Below are 18,192 nucleotides of genomic sequence, written 5' to 3' on the forward strand. Positions count from 1 at the left end.
TTTAGATGCACTGTTATTAATTGTGCTTAGCCGTACATGTTCATATCCTTGAAGATGTATCATGGGGGTGTTGCAACCTAGAAGACACAAATTTAACAAAGGGCACCAAACTGATAACAGCAGCATTTGAAGGGTAGGCATAATCTCAGCCAATTTTTTCCCACTTTTTACCAGATACTTTGTCACATTATTATCTGTCCTGAGGGATCTGTGTGACGACCTTTACTGGGAGGAGAAAAGCAGCCTTCTAGTAGGAGACCAGGGTTCCTGTGCTCAAAGGAGCCATCAGCTTGGAGTTTCCCTAAGCAGGAGGCCTCTGACAGCCGAGCCTCATGGGCCTAAATTTATTAAAGACATTTTAAATATAGTGCTGTAATCAAGCATGTTTAGTCCCGTGCAAGGTCATGGTCCGGAGAGTATAATTCACAGCTGTGAAAACATGGTAGCAGATTGAAAAGAAAGGAGAATCCTGGTCTGGTCATTTTTCAATGAATAGCGTCGTAACCATTCTTTTGTTCTAAAGTGTTGAAAAGAAAGGATGCTTACTTGTGTGTTTGGAAAACCTTGTTTTTCCTTTGTGGTTTGAGCAAATCTCTGGTGGCTCTGGTGTCTGTGTGGTAAGAAGCTGCACCAGTACCCAGCCGCTCTGCGGGAGAAGGATAGGCAGCTTCCTCCCGTTCTATTTACTGCCTCTGAAAACCTGCTGGAGTTGTGGTTCGGTTTCAACTCAACCACACACAACAACAACTATCTTTAACTTACAGAGATGGGCCACATATTTTGTAATGACATGTTCTCATAGTTCCTTACCTTGAAGTGAGTAAGTAACCTACAACTGCCCTGGAATAGCTTCTGGCTAAGAGCAACCTTAAAGGAGAGAGTAGAACTGCCTCGTGGGATTTCCAAAGCTGTGAACAGCTCTCAAAGCCTGCTGCCTCGCTTTCTGCTGAGGAGTACGTGGTGGATTTGAACTGCCAGCCTCTGTCAGCAGCCCCACACTCAATCCACTAGACACCAGGGCTCTTAAAAGGGAATGAGTGTTTAAGAAATACTAAGTAGCTCTCTCCTCTTTCAGGTAATTAGTATTTACATGGGAATCACTGTCAATCTTGCAGATGTTTGGGAGCCTTACAAAGCTGCAAAAACAGCTTTAAACAACACTCTGGACCTTTCCAATGTCAAAGAACAGGTAGGTGCTGGTTAACCAGGGGGAGTTCTCTAATACCCATGAGTCTTCTGTGAGGTAGAAAACAAGCTCAATAGATTTCCCAAGGAACTTGGAAGACACTCACATAGACATTTCAGTTCACAGGTTAATGAGCAGTGAGTTTTGCTAGGTTATTATAGATTTTTTAATTATGTGGTGTTACAGAGTAGAGACTTAGGGCCGAAGGAAAAGTCACCATCCCAAAATGAGTCAGTGTGATCTAGCAGCCCGACGGGCTTCCCTACTTTACTTTAAGGCCATGTCCTCGTGGGCAAAGCTGCTTACACGCATATGTGCAGCTCCTGTTTTTATCAGTAGGATGAATGTTGACTGTAGTAACTGAATGCACACGACACCGTGAAGTCACCATCTCTAACAGGCTAAATGATGAATGAGTAACATGACTCAGTTCATTCATGTCCTCGAAACTTAGATACCTACATCTTGTCTCCTTGGCAAGAAGACAAGCCAAGGAAATAGCTGTGTAATAGAAGAATAAACATCCAGTCGTTCCTTGGGGAGCATAATTGATATGTTGGAACCCAAGTGTCCCAGCCTGAGTGCCTGGATCTTTGAGTTTCCAGGGTGGTTAGAAAATGTTCTCCCTAAATACTTTATCAGGTTTTCTTCAAATAAATTTAATTCCATAAATAATGCACACAGTACTTTCAATGCAGGCATATCTCCTAGGAATGTATTAGACAGAAAGGTAGAACTCCTATACTTACTGGCATCAGAGCATTAATTTTTCATTATTGACATCATTTTCCACATTTGTATTTTCTCGTCTGTGACATCTTACGAAGTTTATTCAGGCTTCTCATGAAACACTCAGTGATAATTTTAAACTAACTTCTCTGGGTTAATAACATTTAAAGCTTTTTTCGATTCTTTAGTGAAGCAGAATAAACAGATTCTCAAAACGATATTTGAAAATTTAATTTTGAAATACTGAAGTGTGCTGTTTCATTAAGCTTTCTTACAGAAGTGTTACTGTGTTAGTTCTGCTCTGGTCTGCCTCTGCTTCCTTGGTCAAGAATAGGAAAGGCAGACAATTTCGCGTCAGTCTTTTTTGTCATCAAGTTAAGAACAGAAAGGACCTATCAGGTCCTTTAATTATGTGGTGTTACAGAGTGGAGACTTAGGGCCGAAGCAAAAGTCACCATCCACGATGAGTCAGTGTGATCTCGCGCCCCAGCGGGCTCCCCTACTTAAAGACCATGTCCTCGTGGGCAAAGCTGCTTACACGATTATGTGCAGCTCCTGTTTTCGTTTTTTCCCATTTCTCCATTTGACATTTAAAGAAACCAGTGCATAAAGGTTGCCTAAAAGTCACACCACTATTTTACTGCAACCAAAACTAGGATTTAGTGTCCGAGTTCCAGACTTGGTGCTTTGTTAAAAGTGTTGTATCTGTGATACAGCTGTTGGTCTCTACTCATGTGGAGCAAAAGATAAAGGAAACTCATTGAAGAAACCAATCTACAGAGCGCATAGGCTATGTGAGCCGTGGTCCACTCTGAGACCAGAACAGGCAGATGCTGCCCAGCTGCCACTGCTATTCTAACCAAGGCCACAGTAGATGGACCCTGATGGAGTGGAAGACAAATGTGAAACACCACCTCAGGTTACTTAAAAAAATATAAAAATAGTAGTTGTATTGGAGTAGCAGACACTGGAAGACTCTCCTAAAGGTAGTATTCAAGACTTGAATGCAATCCCTGAAGTCATTTTGTAGCTAAGAAACAAACTGGCTCTAAAACTATTAAGTATCTCCCATAAGTACTATGCTCCTTTTAAAATTACTGTATGAGACCACACGCCACCAATGACCTTAAAACCCAGATGAGAATGTAGGGAGCAGGGTGCGATGTAAATGACATGAAATAACCAGAATGCAGATAGTGAGAATACTAACATGTTAACACAGTGTGAAGAAGGGAATCAGTGGCACTGAACAAGTTGTGTAGAAATTGTTGAACCCAAACTGCTATACAAACCTTTACTGAAACAAAAAATTTTAAAGGCGTGGGGTGGGGTGGGGTGGGGAATAATCTAATCAACCAGTTTGCTTTGAGCCTGATTAGCTGTAGCCCAGGTATCCGGACGTGCATCACTTCCTCGCGAGATGCTGTTCCTTGGGCAAGGGATTCATTTGAATGTGATTCATTTTGAAAATTGGTAATTCATTCCTTCTGTGAACACTACTTCCAGTTTTTTCCTCCAAAGGCAAGCAGATACGCTACTGTCAGCGAAAGAGCACATGCCCAGCTGCAGCAGTTTCTGAAAGAAGGCTACTTGCGGGAGGAGGTGGTTCTGGACAACATCCCGCGGCACCTGAATTGCCTGAGGGACTGCAACGTTGCCATCCGGTGGCTAATGCTTCATACAGCCGACTCAGGTAACCTGCAGAAAGCCCGCCGTGTGCCCGTGCCGGGTCAGCTGGGCCCCCGCCGTTGTCATCTGCCACATCTGCTTTCGTTGTTGTGCCCGACAGTTGTCTGACCTGATTGCAAAGTGCAGCTTAGCAGGAGGAGCAGGTGAGGTGTCTGTCTGATTGAGTCACAGGTAGAGAAGTCACTACCTCCTAGGCATTTATGGTATCTTGGTCGTGGTGCGCAGGAGGGACGCCAAGTCCAATGCTGTTACTCGCCCAGAGCCACTGCCCCTGGGCTCTGCGGTGCCCAGGAAGCACACAGAGGCAGCATCAGCTGTTAATGACTGTTCCCGAGGTCACCACGCTTGTACGGTCTGTTCTTCCTTCTCTGCCTGGGTCCAGTTCTTGATGGTCTGATAGTAAAGAGATGATCAGGCCTTGAGAACGTTGGCTCCAAGCCTGGCTTCTGCTCAGGAGATAACTGGCTATTTAATGATTAATACTCACTGAGGAATTCAGACTTCATTTTTTTTTGTTTTGTTTTCTTCTGCTGCCTTTATTTTTTCCCTTTTTTAAAAATTTATTTCTTTTTAATGTGAGTGAAAGTTTACAAACCACATTGGTTTTCCATACAATCATTCATTGACGTTTCGTTTTATAACATTAATTACCACTGATAAGTGTAATTCATTGATTACAAGGTCTCATCAGTCCCTTATTTTTCTGTCAGCTAGATTCTTCCTCCTTCTCTCCAAAAGTGAAAGCCAGTTAATGCCAAATGGTCCCTTACTGACTCAGAACTAACCTTAGGAGTTTGATCTCTGTGACCTTCCACAAAAGTCCTTCCAGAACTGACTCTGGAGAACCATCCCCCTCCCCGCCCCAGTGGACTCACTTAGCAGTCAGTGTTTAAAATGACTTTCAAAAAAAAAAAAAAAATTACTTTCCACTCGTGTCACAGTGACTGACGTGTCGAAGCACCCTGTAACGCACGCCCACACGCCAGCGCCACTCAGCCCATGCCAACCGTCCTGTGATGTCAGCCTGGGAAGGCCTAGAAATATAGGCACTGCCAGAGAGGCAGGGAAGGAAAAATGGGCTGGCATGGTGATTAAAAGAGTTCAGCTCCTCAGCAAAAGTCAGCAGTTCAAACCCATACACGTGCACAGTGTTGGAAACTCTCCAGGCAGCTTTACCGTGTTTGACCAGGTTGCTGAGAATCCAATTCAACTCAGTGGCAGTGGGTTTGATTTTTGCTTTGATTGAGCATTGCTGTGCTTTTGAAATTACACCTGCACACGGAATAGAGTATACACAGTAGAGACAAGCAGAGGTGAAAGCCCGTGGCTGCCTTGCCTCTGATCCTGCTCCCACGTCACACCTCCTAGCCCTTCCCGGGTGGTAACCACGTAAAAAATACTGTGAATGTTTTCTTCGTGTCCTTTCACCATGTTTATACAAACTACATGCACATGTTATATGCGTGTATATGTGTGGAGTCTGTTAGGTGTATGCAAAATATAGTTACACATTTCCCCTGATGCTAACAAAATGTGATGTCCTAATCTGCACCTTGTTTTGCTCACTCAGCAATCCCTCAGACCGTCTTCCTTGTCAGACCACGTGACCAGACTTGAGCTGTGCGCTATAGCCTGGCGCCCTGCCATTAATCTCCTCTGTCAGTGGTGTATCTTTTGTTTCCAACTCTCAAATGCGTGGAATGATTGAAACCCAGAATGTTTTGTGTAATTCATAGATGTTTTCTGTCCATCTAATAAATTGACACCTCTTCTTCCCATGTCTAGCCTATGACCCAAACAACAAACGCCTTCGTCAAATCAAGGACCAAATTCTTACAGATTCTAGATACAACCCCAAGGTCCTCTTCCAGTTGCTGCTAGATACTGCGCAGTTTGAGTTCACACTTAAAGAGGTAAAACTACCCTACAAATAAGTGCCCAAGTCTGTGAGTATGTGTGTGTATACATATGTGTATGTTTTTTTTACATATCTAAATGCCCATAGGGTTGATAGAAAGAGAATTGATGCCTTTGAGCTGTGGTGCTGGAGAAGAGTGTTGAATATACCATGCACTGTTAGGAGAACAAACAGGTTTGTCCTGGAGAGGGTGAAGCCAGAATGTTCCCTGGAGTCAAGGATTCTGAAGCTTCGTCTGACATATTTTGGGCATGTTGCAAGGCGGGACTGGTCCTTGGAGAGGGACATCATGTTTGGAAGAGTGGAGGGACAGCGCCGGAGAGGAAGACCTTTGATGAAATGGATCAATTCTGTGAGTGGAGAGGTGGGAATAAGTGCGTTTGATATGGCTAGGTTGGCACAGGATAGAAGAGCGTATAGAGCTCTTGTACATAGGGTCGCTATGAGTCGCAAGCAACTCGATGGCACACAACAACAACATTTAAATATGTAAGAGATTTCAACATACTTTGGACATATTGCTAGGAGGTGCTATTCCTTGAGAGGGACATGATGCTGGGAAGGGTGGAGGGTCAGCGAAGGAGAGGAAGACCATCAACCAGGTGGATTGACAGGGTGACTGCTGCAGTGGGCTCTTGTGTGTCAGGAAGTGTGAGGATGGCGCAGGACAGGACTGGGTTCAGATCTTTTGTTCATAGGATCGCTGCAAGTCATTCTCAACTTGATGGCACCTAACAAGCACAACAAGAGATTTCGAGGCTGTGTCTCTATGATATAAGCTACAGACTGCAGACTCCTTGGAGAAAGAGGACAGGCATGAGCGTTTGCTATAGGCCTGCTCTCACGTGTGTCAGAGATGATGAGGATGGTACAGGATAGGACCGAGTTCATAAGTGTTGTTCACAGGGCACTGTGAGTCGTATTCGAGGGCACCTATAGCAGTAATAATCAGTAGGGTATGTCGTCGTTGTCGGGTGCCATCCAGGTGAGTATGACTCATCGCAACACTGAATCACAGACCTGAACCGGCCCTGTCCTCTGCCTTCCTTATCAGCTCTGACACACTAGAGCCCATCACTGAAGTCACTCTGTCAATCCATCTGTCCCTTTCCAAAGGACAGTCTTGCCTACCGACATGTCTAACATGTGAGACACGAAGCGTCACCATCTTTGCCTCCAGAAAGCACTCCGACTGTACTTTCTCCAAGACATACCTGTTCCTCCTTTTGGCAGTCCAAGGGGTGGTCAGTATTCTTCTCTGGCACCACAGGTCAAAGGCATCAGTTCTTCTGTCATCCTCCTTCATTGTCCAGCTCTCTGACGAGTAGCAAGTGATTGCAAAGTAGGGGTGTCGTGAGGGGCAGACACGCACTAGGCTGTGGAGGCTACAGTCTAATGAGGAAAAGGAGTGTTAGTCAAAACAACTCCCTAGTGAATGTGCAAACACAGCCTGGCATGTGCTTCAAAGGAGAAGAATGTGGTTCTCTGAGAGCCAGAAACAGGACCCTGTTCTAACCTGGAACGACCTGTCCTAACCCTAAGAAGGGAAGCCGGAGCTCCTGAAGGGGCTGAAGCAGAACTAAAGGGTGATATGATGTTAAATATTAATCTTCAGTTATTACTGACACATCACTTCCAATTTTGATGGCCGTATAGGACCGAGGGGAACTGCCCTGTGGGGTTTCTGGGGCTATGAATTTGTACTGACGCCGACTGCCTGCCCTTTCTGCTGCAGAGCAGTTGGTCAGTTCAGGTCAACAGTCTTTCAGGTAGAAGTGAAGCACTTTAGCCAGAGTGCCACCAAGGCTCATTGGGTATCTGTAGATGTGTGGTAGGAGATCAAGGTTCCCTCTGGCTCCCTCAGCACCCCACCTGACTTGGGTTTCTCCTGCGTTAATCGGTCATTTCCGTCCCTTCAGATGTTCAAGCAGATGCTTTCTGAAAAGCAAACCAAATGGGAGCATTACAAGAAGGAAGGCTCAGAGCGCATGACAGAACTGGCCGACGTCTTTTCAGGCGTGAAACCCCTCACCAGAGTGGAGAAAAACGGTAACTGGTGGATAGGGAGCGTGGGGGTGTCTGAAGTGTGCGCATGTGGGGAACTGCCGTAGTAAGAGTCCTCATGTGGGGGTGCGCGCCATCAAGTAGAAAGTGATTCTCAGCTGAGCCTCCAGCGGGTTCTCAGAGGCGGGAAAGCCTCCCACTTTCATCCTTAGAAGCCACAATGTTGCCCTCATATGTTAGCTCTGCAGACCCGCTGTAACTGCAGCTTGCAACAACGATAGATAAAGATCTCAAGTTTTGTTTTTGCTACTTCTTATGTTGTACGGTGCAGCCAGTGTTGTTACCTTCTCTGGACTCCAGATTCTTTATTTGTGAAAGATGGGATTAGGGTCAGTCGGCATTCTCATTCTGTAGCTTGTAAATTATTGTTGTGTACCTTAGAGTTGGAATCGACCCATAACTGACCCTCCAGCAGGTTTTCAGAGACAGTTAGTTGTGTGAAAGGAGATTGCCCATCCTTCTTCCACAGAGTGGCTGGTGGACACGAGCCAGATGGCGTCAGGATTGAGTGCAGCTTCTTGCTACTAGGCCATCAGAGCTCAGTTTATAAATAGGTTTTAAAGAATCATAACTTTCCCTCTTATTAGTATATAAAACTATGTGCCTACATCTCTGTGCGTTTGAATGATCTTCTCAGAAGAATATGATAACTCCTAATACAGATGCTATCCAACATTGCTGTTATTGTGTCCTGTCACGTTGGAACCAACCCATAGCTGACCCTCCAGTGAGTTTTCTGAAGCAGTAAATCATACAGAAGGAGATTGCCCATTAGTCTCCCACAGAGCATCTAGTGGATTTGAACTGCATGAGTTTGGCATTGCAGCAAAGCTTCTTAGCACTAGGTCACCAGGGCTCCTTAATGAACAGGGTGTTGGCTCTGACCCTTGCCCTATCCTGAGCCAACCTCACCATCTCCAACACACCTTCTCCCATTACCACAGTCACTATGTCTGTCCATCTCATCCAGAGTCTTCCTCTTCTGCACTGACCCTCTACCCTTCCAGGAATGATGTCCTTCTCCAAGGACTAATCTCAGCAAGCCAGGAGTTGACCGAAGAAATGATGCCTTCGAGTTGTGGTGCTAGAGAAGAGTATCAGATATACCTTGGACTGCCAAGAGAACAAACAGGTTTATCCTGAATAGGGTGAAACTAGGCCGCTCCTTGGAGGCAAGAAATTTGAAGCTCTGTCTCACATACTTTGTGCATGTGGTCAGGAGGGACCAGTCCTTGGAAGAGGACATCTGCTTCATAGATGGGGTTCTTGATATCTCTGCTCATCAACATCTTCATTCTGTGAAGTCCAGCAGTCCGAGTCACAGAGTGTGAAGATTAAATGAGACTCAGCTTGGAGCTTCACCCGACACGTGGAGGGGACTGGGAGCACAGGGACATCCTTCCCTGTGAACTGCTGCCCTGCTTGTGATTCCACATGACCCTCCCAGAACTCTCCACAGACCTCCAGTCCTGCCCCGGTGGGCCTCTCTCTGCACCTTCAGATCTGTACTTGACATTCTGGCCCCAAAACCATGCTTGTCTTTTTGCCTCTCTCCATCGCTGCCCCTCCAGTGTGTACCCTGCTGCCTCATTCTTCCAGAAAATTCTCCCCAGGAACGCTGGCATTTAGTTCCCTTCCAGTCCTCCCCAGCATCACTGCCACCTTTACACATGGTGTGTCTAGCACCCACTTAACACGTTATCTGTAACATGTACTTGCATGTACCATTTATAACAAGGACTTGCACATGTCGTTTATACCATATTCTGCAGATATTTGGAGCATGTAACTGGGACCTCTCATCCTGCCCCACCCTTTAGAGTAGGTCACTCGTGTAGGAAGTGTCGTTTCTCCTCCTAGGTCACATGCCCACGTCTTTCAGTTGTTAATGCTGTTGTCTGGGGGATTCCTGAAAGCCGTGCTAGTCATCTGGTGGAAGGTCGATGAGTAAGCAGGGGATTTGTAAAGGATTCTTCTTTTGAACTCACAGCTGCCTTGACAGGAATTCTGGATTTACAGAACACTTTTCTCTCTTTCTGTATCACTAGAAAATCTTCAAGCTTGGTTCCGAGAGATCTCAAAACAGATCTTGTCTTTAAACTATGACGATTCCACCGCTGCGGGCAGGAAAACCGTGCAGCTGATCCAAGCTTTGGAGGAGGTAAGACGAGTCTTGACATGACAGATCTTTGATCATAAGTCCCACGTTTGGACCCACTCAGCAGTCTGCTTCTCCTGTCAGAGCGATGGAATATGTCATCCAGAGACGAAAGCAGTATTTGTTGAGAGGCTCACTGCAAGGCATACTTGCCTGCCGCCCTCCCGTGGAATCAGGCTTACCCCATGGCCAGATGCCCCATAGGGTCTCCAAGCTGTGATCTCAGGGAAGCCAGCTAACAGCAGCCTTCTGCCATGCCACTGCTGGGTCCCAACCATCAGGCTTTCCGTTAGCAGCTGAGTGCTTTAACCACTGCGCCAACAGAGCTCCTGTAATACCATGTACAGAACTCTGAAATAATTACCAGCATGAAGAGGCTGGTAGCAAAAATGTTCCGACTTAAGGAAATGGATATTGGTGGGATTTTTTTTTTAGGAAAAAAAGTTTCAAAAATAAAAAGGAACATTTGGGAAACTGAAATTAGGAATACAAAGCAGAAAATACGCTGCTGCGCAAGAGCATGAGTTTGCACATAACTGGGGCCCCAGCCAGCTGCAGGCAGCCCTTTTAACCGCGAGCGACACGCCAGCAGACCAGGCCTTTGCCGGGGTTTGCCTCTTGGGTCTCAATTCTTAGGATGATCCCTTTGGGAACGGATAGTAGGCTCCTCGACTATTGCGTTTCCTGTGTGTGCTGTCATCTAATAAACTTTAGGTGTTATTTAAAAAAAAAAAAAAAAGCAGAAAATAAAATTGTGTGTGCACATGGTAGGTTTCTAAGAAAGTATGTGCCTTTGGTAGGGAAAGCTAGAAAGTAATTCCCAAAAATAAAAATAGTATAATGATCATCTATTTATACATGTTGCACTTTCTTTTCAGAAGTAGAAAATATCTTTATTTCTCCACATATATTTCTGCCTTACCACCTTTAAAAATGTAACTGTATGGTTAAGTAGTTTTGAAACGAAGACGAGAAAAAGTCTCAGAGCAATAGCCTTAAACTCTATAGCCTAAAACTTCATCTGTACTCAAAACTTGTACCCTGTCCGCTTCGTATGATGGTGTATTTTTGCTGAGTTACAAGCAGTGCTTTTAACTTTTGCGAGCTTCTTACAAGACGGCTTTATGGCTGCACGACTTGTAGGGTGGTTACTGTGAGTGGCAGCACAATAGAATGCTCTACCGGTGGTATACCAGCATTCCCCTAACCATCCCAGAACACGTGCACGTTTGTGCAATTTTTGTTTTGATTGATTTTCTATTTCCTGCCCACAGTGCAGCTTTAAACCACTTTGTAAACCTTAGATGGTCTTTGTCTTTTGCATTATTTATTTTAGCATAAGCTATAACCAACCCCACTGCCTGTGAGTTGAGTCCGACTCCTAGCAAATCTCCATTGCGTTCCCAAGGCTGTAAATCTTTATGAGAGGAGACAAACCACCTTTTTTTTTTCCATGGAGCATGCTGTGGATTTGAACTGCTGACCTTTTAGTTGGCAACCCAAAACATATGCACTCTGCTGCCAGGGCTCCTTCATCATATATCCCAAACCTCCAGCCCCCTTCAATTCCATACTTAAAATTTCTGTGAAATTCTGCACCTTAAAATTTCCAGGCACTGTGGGACATTATTTTAAACACTATATCCAAAATAACCTTGGTTACAGTGCAATTTTTTTTAAGCAACCCAGCAAAAATCTTCAGAATAAGAAAGATTTTATATTGTGCATTTATTGATACTAAAATTAAAAACGGGAATATTACATACAGAGTTGTTGTTGTTGATACACAATAGCAAGTCATATTCTCTAACCATAGGAACATGCATTGTTTTATGATGACTTATGTCGGGCTGGAATTGTAGTTTGACAGACAGACTTTGTCAGGGAGTTATTAGTAAGTCAGGCACCCTACTTAATAGAGTATTTCTCCAGAAACGTAAACACTATGGAGGCCATTCAGAACTTGAAATGAAATGTAACTCTTAACACAGGTTCAGGAGTTCCACCAGTTGGAATCAAATTTGCAAGTATGTCAGTTTCTCGCTGATACCCGCAAGTTCCTCCACCAAATGATCAGAACCATTAACATCAAAGAGGAGGTCCTGATCAACATGCAGATCGTCGGGGACCTCTCCTTTGCTTGGCAATTGATTGACAGGTAAGGGGGATATCGACTTAGTTACTTCCAAGTCAAGAGAGCCTGACATTTCCCCTGGATGAAGCACGCTGCAAACACCTTACTTTTCATCTCTTCTCACAGTTTTACCTCCATCATGCAAGAGAGTATAAGAGCCAGCCCATCCATGGTTACGAAACTCAGGGCTACGTTCCTGAAGGTAAGGACAGAACCAGGAGATGATGACCACCTCAGTTTTAAGGAAGTGGTCATTACTGCCTCAATTCATCCTTCTTCTTCTTCTCCTCCTCCTCCTCCTCCTCCTTCTTCCTTCTTCCTTCTTCTTCCTCTTCCTCTTCCTCTTTCTTCTTCTTCTTCTTCTTCTTCTTCTTCCTCTTCCTCTTCCTCTTCCTCTTCCTCTTCCTCTTCTTCTTCTTCTTCCTCTTCTTCTTCTTTCTTCTTTCTTCTTTCTTCTTTCTTCTTTCTTCTTCTTTCTTCTTCTTCACCACTGAGTCGCCTGCAACTCATAACGACCCTATGCACAACATCCCTAAACCCTGTTCTATCCTGTGCCAATCTCACCATCTCTGACACACCTACCCCATTACCCCGGTCACTGAATCAATCCACCTCATCGAGGGTCTTCCCCCCCACCTTCCCAAGCATGACGTTCCTCTCCAAGGACTGGTCTCTCCTTGCAACATGTCCAGTGTATGTCAGATGAAGCTTCAGAATCCTTGCTTCCAAGGAGCAGCCTGGCTTCACCCTCTTATGGAAAGAAAATGAAGGGCATTTAAAAAAAATTTCTTTTGTTCATGTTCATTGTGTTTTATACAATCATTAATATACCTTGTTTTTAGTTACTTTTTAAAAAAAATTTTTTTTTAATTTTATTATGTGTGTGTGTGTGTGTGTGTGTGTGTACCGTCAAATCAGATCTGACTGGTACAGGAGGAGATTGTCACTCCTTCCCCAGCAGAGCATCTGGTGGATTCAAACCGTGCGCCTCTGGGATTATAGTTGCAGCTCCTTGCCACTAAGCCACCAGAGCTCCCCTGAGTTACATTTTTTTAATTCCTTTTATACACTGAAAATTGTTATAAGTTTTTCTAATGGAAAATAGTTTGAAAAGATGCCAGAAATACTTGAATTTAAAATCAATAATTATTTTTATTATAGAATATAAAGCTGTTTTTAAATAAAGAACATCTTTTTTCCCCCATTTTATTCATGTGCTAACAGTATAAATCCCTAGGTCTTCTATCATTCTCTACCTCTGAATTAAGTCTTTTCCTTTACTTGTTCAAACATTTCTTTAAACATTTCATTTTGGTGGACGTACACACAGCAGCGCCTACGCCCCTTCATCACTCTGTCCATGTACATCTCCGTGACACTAGCACCATCTGTCCCCTTGTGTCACCATCCTCACTCTGTCCTTACACCCTCCCCATCACCACTGAGTTGGGCTCCCTGTCCCTTCACATCTCCTTTCTCCTGGAGCATCACCGTGGATGTCTGATCTCATTCTATACTGTTCTAGCTATGAGGTTCTCTCAAGATGACTTTAGGAGATCGTTTTGGTCAGTGGCTTGAAGATTTCAAACAATTCTTATCTAGCTCCCCTCTTCCCCCGCCCCGTAAACTAGGGTTAACACGAAAGACTGGGGAATGTTGGTAAATGAATTACACAGATGATGTCGCTGCTTGCAAGGTAATTTCAGATGGCGTTAAATGACCACCTACTCTATCCACTGTCTCAGGAAGGAATTGTCAGTTCAGAGGTGTACTTGTCTCACAATATAGTATTGCTGTAATTGGAAATAGGCTATATATTTGATGGTATATCATAGTTGTCAGCATTTTTCCTCCTTTTCTTTTTTATGATGCCATAAAATAATGGTACTTCTTATCCTTAGTGTGGATTAAGCACATAGTCCATCCTGGACATGTCTGACATCCGTAGGCGGATGTGAGCCTGCATCGCTGCACACCTGGACGTGTCTGACGTCCATACACGGCTGTGAGCCTGCATGTAGGACTTGTTAGAGCAGCAGTTTCTGATTGGTGTGTAACAAGCTCCTGGGAGATGCTGAGGCAGGTCTGGCATCCACACTTGGAGAACCACTGCCTTCTGATTGCTTCCTACAACTGGAACCACTACCAAGTGATAATGATCTTTTTTTTTTAAAATAACATCACAGTTCTTTCATGTAGAGGTAGAAGCTATGGATGAAATGGATTTCTTGGGGGTTATCCTTTTTTTGTTCCCCTACTAGTTTATTTACCAAATTTGAATACATTGTTTTCAAGAACAAATTCTTTCAATTTCCCTCACCTCCCCGTCTTCAAATTGTACAACCTGATGATTAATCCCCCTCCCCCTGCACATCTACATCCCTCTGCTTCCAGCCTCTCCCACACCTCTTGAATCTTTATACTTATTCTACAATAATGGTTTATACAATATTTATCCTTGTGGGACTGAGTTAATTCACTCAGCATAATGCTCTCAAGTCCCTCCCAAGTCGGGTAATAATTTACAAAATCAGTGTTCCTGCTCCTGCGTGCTGCATAGTATTCCATTGTGTGAATGGACCATAATTTCTCAATCCATTCATTTGTGGTTGGACATTTGGGCTGTTTCCATGTTCTTGCAATGGTGAATAATGCTGTATGAACACTAGTGTACAAATCTCAGTTTGTGCCTCAGTTCTCATTTTCTCAGGATATATTCCAAGTAGTGGACTAGATGGGTCATATAGAATTTCTCTGTTCAGCTTTTTGAGGAAGCACCAATCTGCACTCTGTTGTTTATTATTTCTGAAATGAGGAAGATTTCAAAGATTCTTAGAAAGAAACAGAGTGCTAATTTGTCTTCCAGCTTGCCTCTGCTCTTGACCTGCCCCTTCTTCGTATTAACCAAGCAAACAGCCCTGATCTTCTCAGCGTGTCCCAGTATTACTCTGGAGAATTGGTGTCCTATGTAAGAAAGGTAAGAAAATTGTTAAGGTGACTATATTAAGGTGAATATTAGCTAACTTGTTTTAAATCCAAAATATATGTTCCAAACTGAAGGAAAAAAACCAGACCTCAAACTCATTGCTGTCAAGTCAGAACTGACTCATAGCTGACCCTCGAGTGGGTTTTCAGAGTATGTAAATGACACGAGTGGAGATTGCCTGTCTACCTGCCTTGGAGCCACTGGTAGATTTGAACCTGCAAAGAAGTGTGGCCCTTGTGTTAGCTGCACAAAAGTAGACTTGTTTTCCTTCTCATCTTTTTAAACTTAACTCCTGGAATTTGAAATACCTGAAAATCAACTTGGGCTTGCTGCTGCTAGGTGTGTTTTTCGCTTTCAGGGAATTCTTACATCTGTGTTTTAAATGCCAACACGATGAACCCTGTTTTATAACTGTGGACACAAAGGAACAAACTCGAGTGGCTTCTTCACAGCCACAGAGCTGAATGGTAGGAGGGCCAGATCCATATCTAACATGCCTTAGTCAGAAACTAATGAAAATGCTGTGAGGCCTTCCATCCTGGTCTTTTTTTTCCTACTGGTTTATTTACAAAATTCACATACAAATTTGAACAAATTCTTTTCATTTTCCTCACCTCCCCACCTATCAAATTATACAACCTAATGATTAATCCCCCCTTCCCCCTGCACATCCACATCCCTCTGCTTCCAGCCTCTCCCACCCCTCCTAAATCTTTATACTCATTCTACAATAGCAGTCTTATCTAATATTTATCCTTGTGAGAATTAGTTAGTTCACTCAGCATAATGCTCTCTAGTCCCTCCCAAGTTAGGTAATAATTTACAAAATCATTGCTCCTGGGTGCTGCATAGTATTCCATTGTGTGAATGTACCATGATTTCTCAATCCGTTTGTTTGTGGTTCGACATTTGAGCTGTTTCCATGTTCCTGCAATGGTGAATAATGCTACAATGAAAATTGGTGTATCCATCCTGGTCTTAATAAACCATGATGCAACCTGGAGTCAGAGGTCTGGGTTCAGAAATCTGGCTGTGCCAGTTATTAGTTGAGTGATCTAAGTCATTTTTACTTAGCTTCTCTAGACTTCAGTCTTTTAAGAAATCTATATTGTGGGAAGGTTGGGAATTTTTTGGGGGAGTAGCATTTCTAAGAGGATTTACTCTACACTCTGTGAATTATTAATGTTGAAAGAACCTAGCGCAGTGCTTGGATATTGTTGGTTGTTGGAGAGCTGATGCTGACCAATATGACCTTATGTATTAAAAAGAACCATTGCCCAGCCCCGAACCATCTCAGTGATCCATCATCCATCCAGAAACATTATGCATGGTGCCAGTTATTAAAGCAGCACTTTGAAATTTCTCAGCATCCCTTTCTGTAGATAAAATGCTGGTCTAAATGCTGGTGCCTTTCATCCTGACATCATCTCGGAAAGAGAAATGAAGATGTTCAGTGGTTTCTCCTCTTTTCATTGAAGGTTTTGCAGATCATTCCCGAAAGCATGTTCACTTCTCTTCTGAAGATCATAAAGCTTCAGACCCATGATATCATTGAAGTACCGACACGCCTGGACAAAGACAAGCTGAGGGACTATGCCCAGCTTGGCCCACGATACGAGGTGCTGTATGCCCGAGACTTATGACTAAAACAATGGAATTTCAGATTTCCCAAAGGGATCTTGAGAGGCCAGCTCTGCATGTAAATCTTCATGGGAACAGACAGCCCATCTATCTCTCACAGAGCAGCTGGTGGATTCGAACCACTGACCTTTCAGTTAGCGATGTAACATGTAACCCACCATACCACTAGAGATCCTTGTGGGAGAGGCATCAGATCTTTGTTCTCTACGTTTCCTGGTGCCACTCAACGCCTCACCTCTTTGGTGAAGGTGAAATTCAGCTGCTCACTTCCCTCTTGAAAGATTTTGATAAATCAGTCTTTTAGTTTAAATTCCTTAGATTTTTACATTCAATTTCTTGCTTTATTCACCGTTCCAGAGGCTCACAATAATGTGTCTTCCACTACCCACTTCCCACTACTGGACTTTTAAGCCCATTCCATATCATGCAGCCCAAAATGCTTCTGCTTCTGTTTTTCTTCTAAAAACACCGTAACAAGGAGCATCAAGCAGAAGTGTGCAAAGCCGTGCTCATCTCACATCCTGTGGCTCGGCTCCACTAAGTCCGTCAGGCCCGTGGAGTCAAGGCTTGGCGTTTGCACATTTATTCTGACCCCAGGTTTAGCCTCAGCCTGCTCATCGGTGTTGTGTGGAGGGCAGGGACCTTCTCAGGGTCTCAGTTCTCTGTATGGAAAGGTCGCTTCATACTATTGAGTCCTGCCCTCCACAGGATGACTGAGGGAAATAATGAGAGGAAGGGTCTCACTCGGGGACCCAGGACACACGCCAGTTACACCGCAGGGCCTCACTTCCGTCTAACTCACCTGTACACAGGGCTCCTGAGGCCACAAACCCACTGCTGACCTCTTTGACCTCTTTAGCACGATTAGCCCGTTAGTTTAGTTTCCCATAGAAATGATGGATCTTTTGCCTGAAGTCCTCCATTATACCTCTTTTTCTTCATTAAAGGTTGCCAAGCTCACTCACGCGATTTCCATTTTTACTGAAGGCATCTTAATGATGAAAACGACTTTGGTCGGCATTATCAAGGTAACAGCTTCGATACTGACCTGTTTTGCCTGGTGATGTTGGGTGGCGGTGAGGCATCTTTGACTCATAGCACCCGCACGTAATAGCAGTTTAACTACCCCCATCGTGTCCTGTCAACCGTGATTATAGAATCAGTTCACCAGGTCTTATTCCGAGGCCCCTACTGGTGAGCAGCCAAGCGGGTACCATTGATGCCTCTATTACAGTTTTCTTCTTTAGATTTTGAGATAGTTAAAACCATATAAAACCCACCAGTTGCCTCCCTTATGACACTGTAAAATTTTTTTACAAATTTAAAAGGGCAAAAAAAAACCAACCCCAAATCTCAAGGAATTCAAGAACATACCATAAGGCAAATTGATGTTTTCTAGATCCTGCTCTTTTTTCTGGGATTTAAAGACTTCCTATTACAGAAAAATCACACGCAAAATAAGCTTGTAGAGTTGGGCAATAGATATGCTTTCTCCTAGTTTATCTCCCTAATTACAAACAGTATGTAAAAAACACCAAAAGGAAAGAGAAATGTGGAACTGTAGAGTGGCCCAGCGCTTAATTTGCAGTTCCTCATGGAGGCAGATTTCTTCCAAGAATATTTGGAGGAAAGACACACATTTAAATGCAGCTTTTTCATTCCATCATCACCTCTGTTGATAAGAAAA

General features: G+C 43.8%; 1 protein-coding gene across 1 annotated transcript in view; it reads left to right on the forward strand.

The window, feature by feature from the left end:
* Positions 1–18,192, forward strand: part of KIAA0196 (KIAA0196 ortholog) — a 42,778-nt gene that overhangs the window by 6,934 nt on the left and 17,652 nt on the right. The window contains exons 7-16 of the mRNA XM_006879297.1: positions 1,076–1,189; positions 3,437–3,608; positions 5,390–5,517; positions 7,442–7,571; positions 9,635–9,747; positions 11,736–11,902; positions 12,005–12,080; positions 14,745–14,855; positions 16,343–16,483; positions 17,453–17,533. Coding sequence (XP_006879359.1) covers positions 1,076–1,189; positions 3,437–3,608; positions 5,390–5,517; positions 7,442–7,571; positions 9,635–9,747; positions 11,736–11,902; positions 12,005–12,080; positions 14,745–14,855; positions 16,343–16,483; positions 17,453–17,533 — 1,233 coding nt within the window. The remainder of the gene's footprint in view (positions 1–1,075; positions 1,190–3,436; positions 3,609–5,389; positions 5,518–7,441; positions 7,572–9,634; positions 9,748–11,735; positions 11,903–12,004; positions 12,081–14,744; positions 14,856–16,342; positions 16,484–17,452; positions 17,534–18,192) is intronic.

The sequence above is a fragment of the Elephantulus edwardii genome, unplaced genomic scaffold (assembly GCF_000299155.1).
Source record: "Elephantulus edwardii isolate Elephantulus edwardi_28Jun2011 unplaced genomic scaffold, EleEdw1.0 scaffold00003, whole genome shotgun sequence".
Classification (NCBI taxonomy): Eukaryota; Metazoa; Chordata; class Mammalia; order Macroscelidea; family Macroscelididae; genus Elephantulus; species Elephantulus edwardii.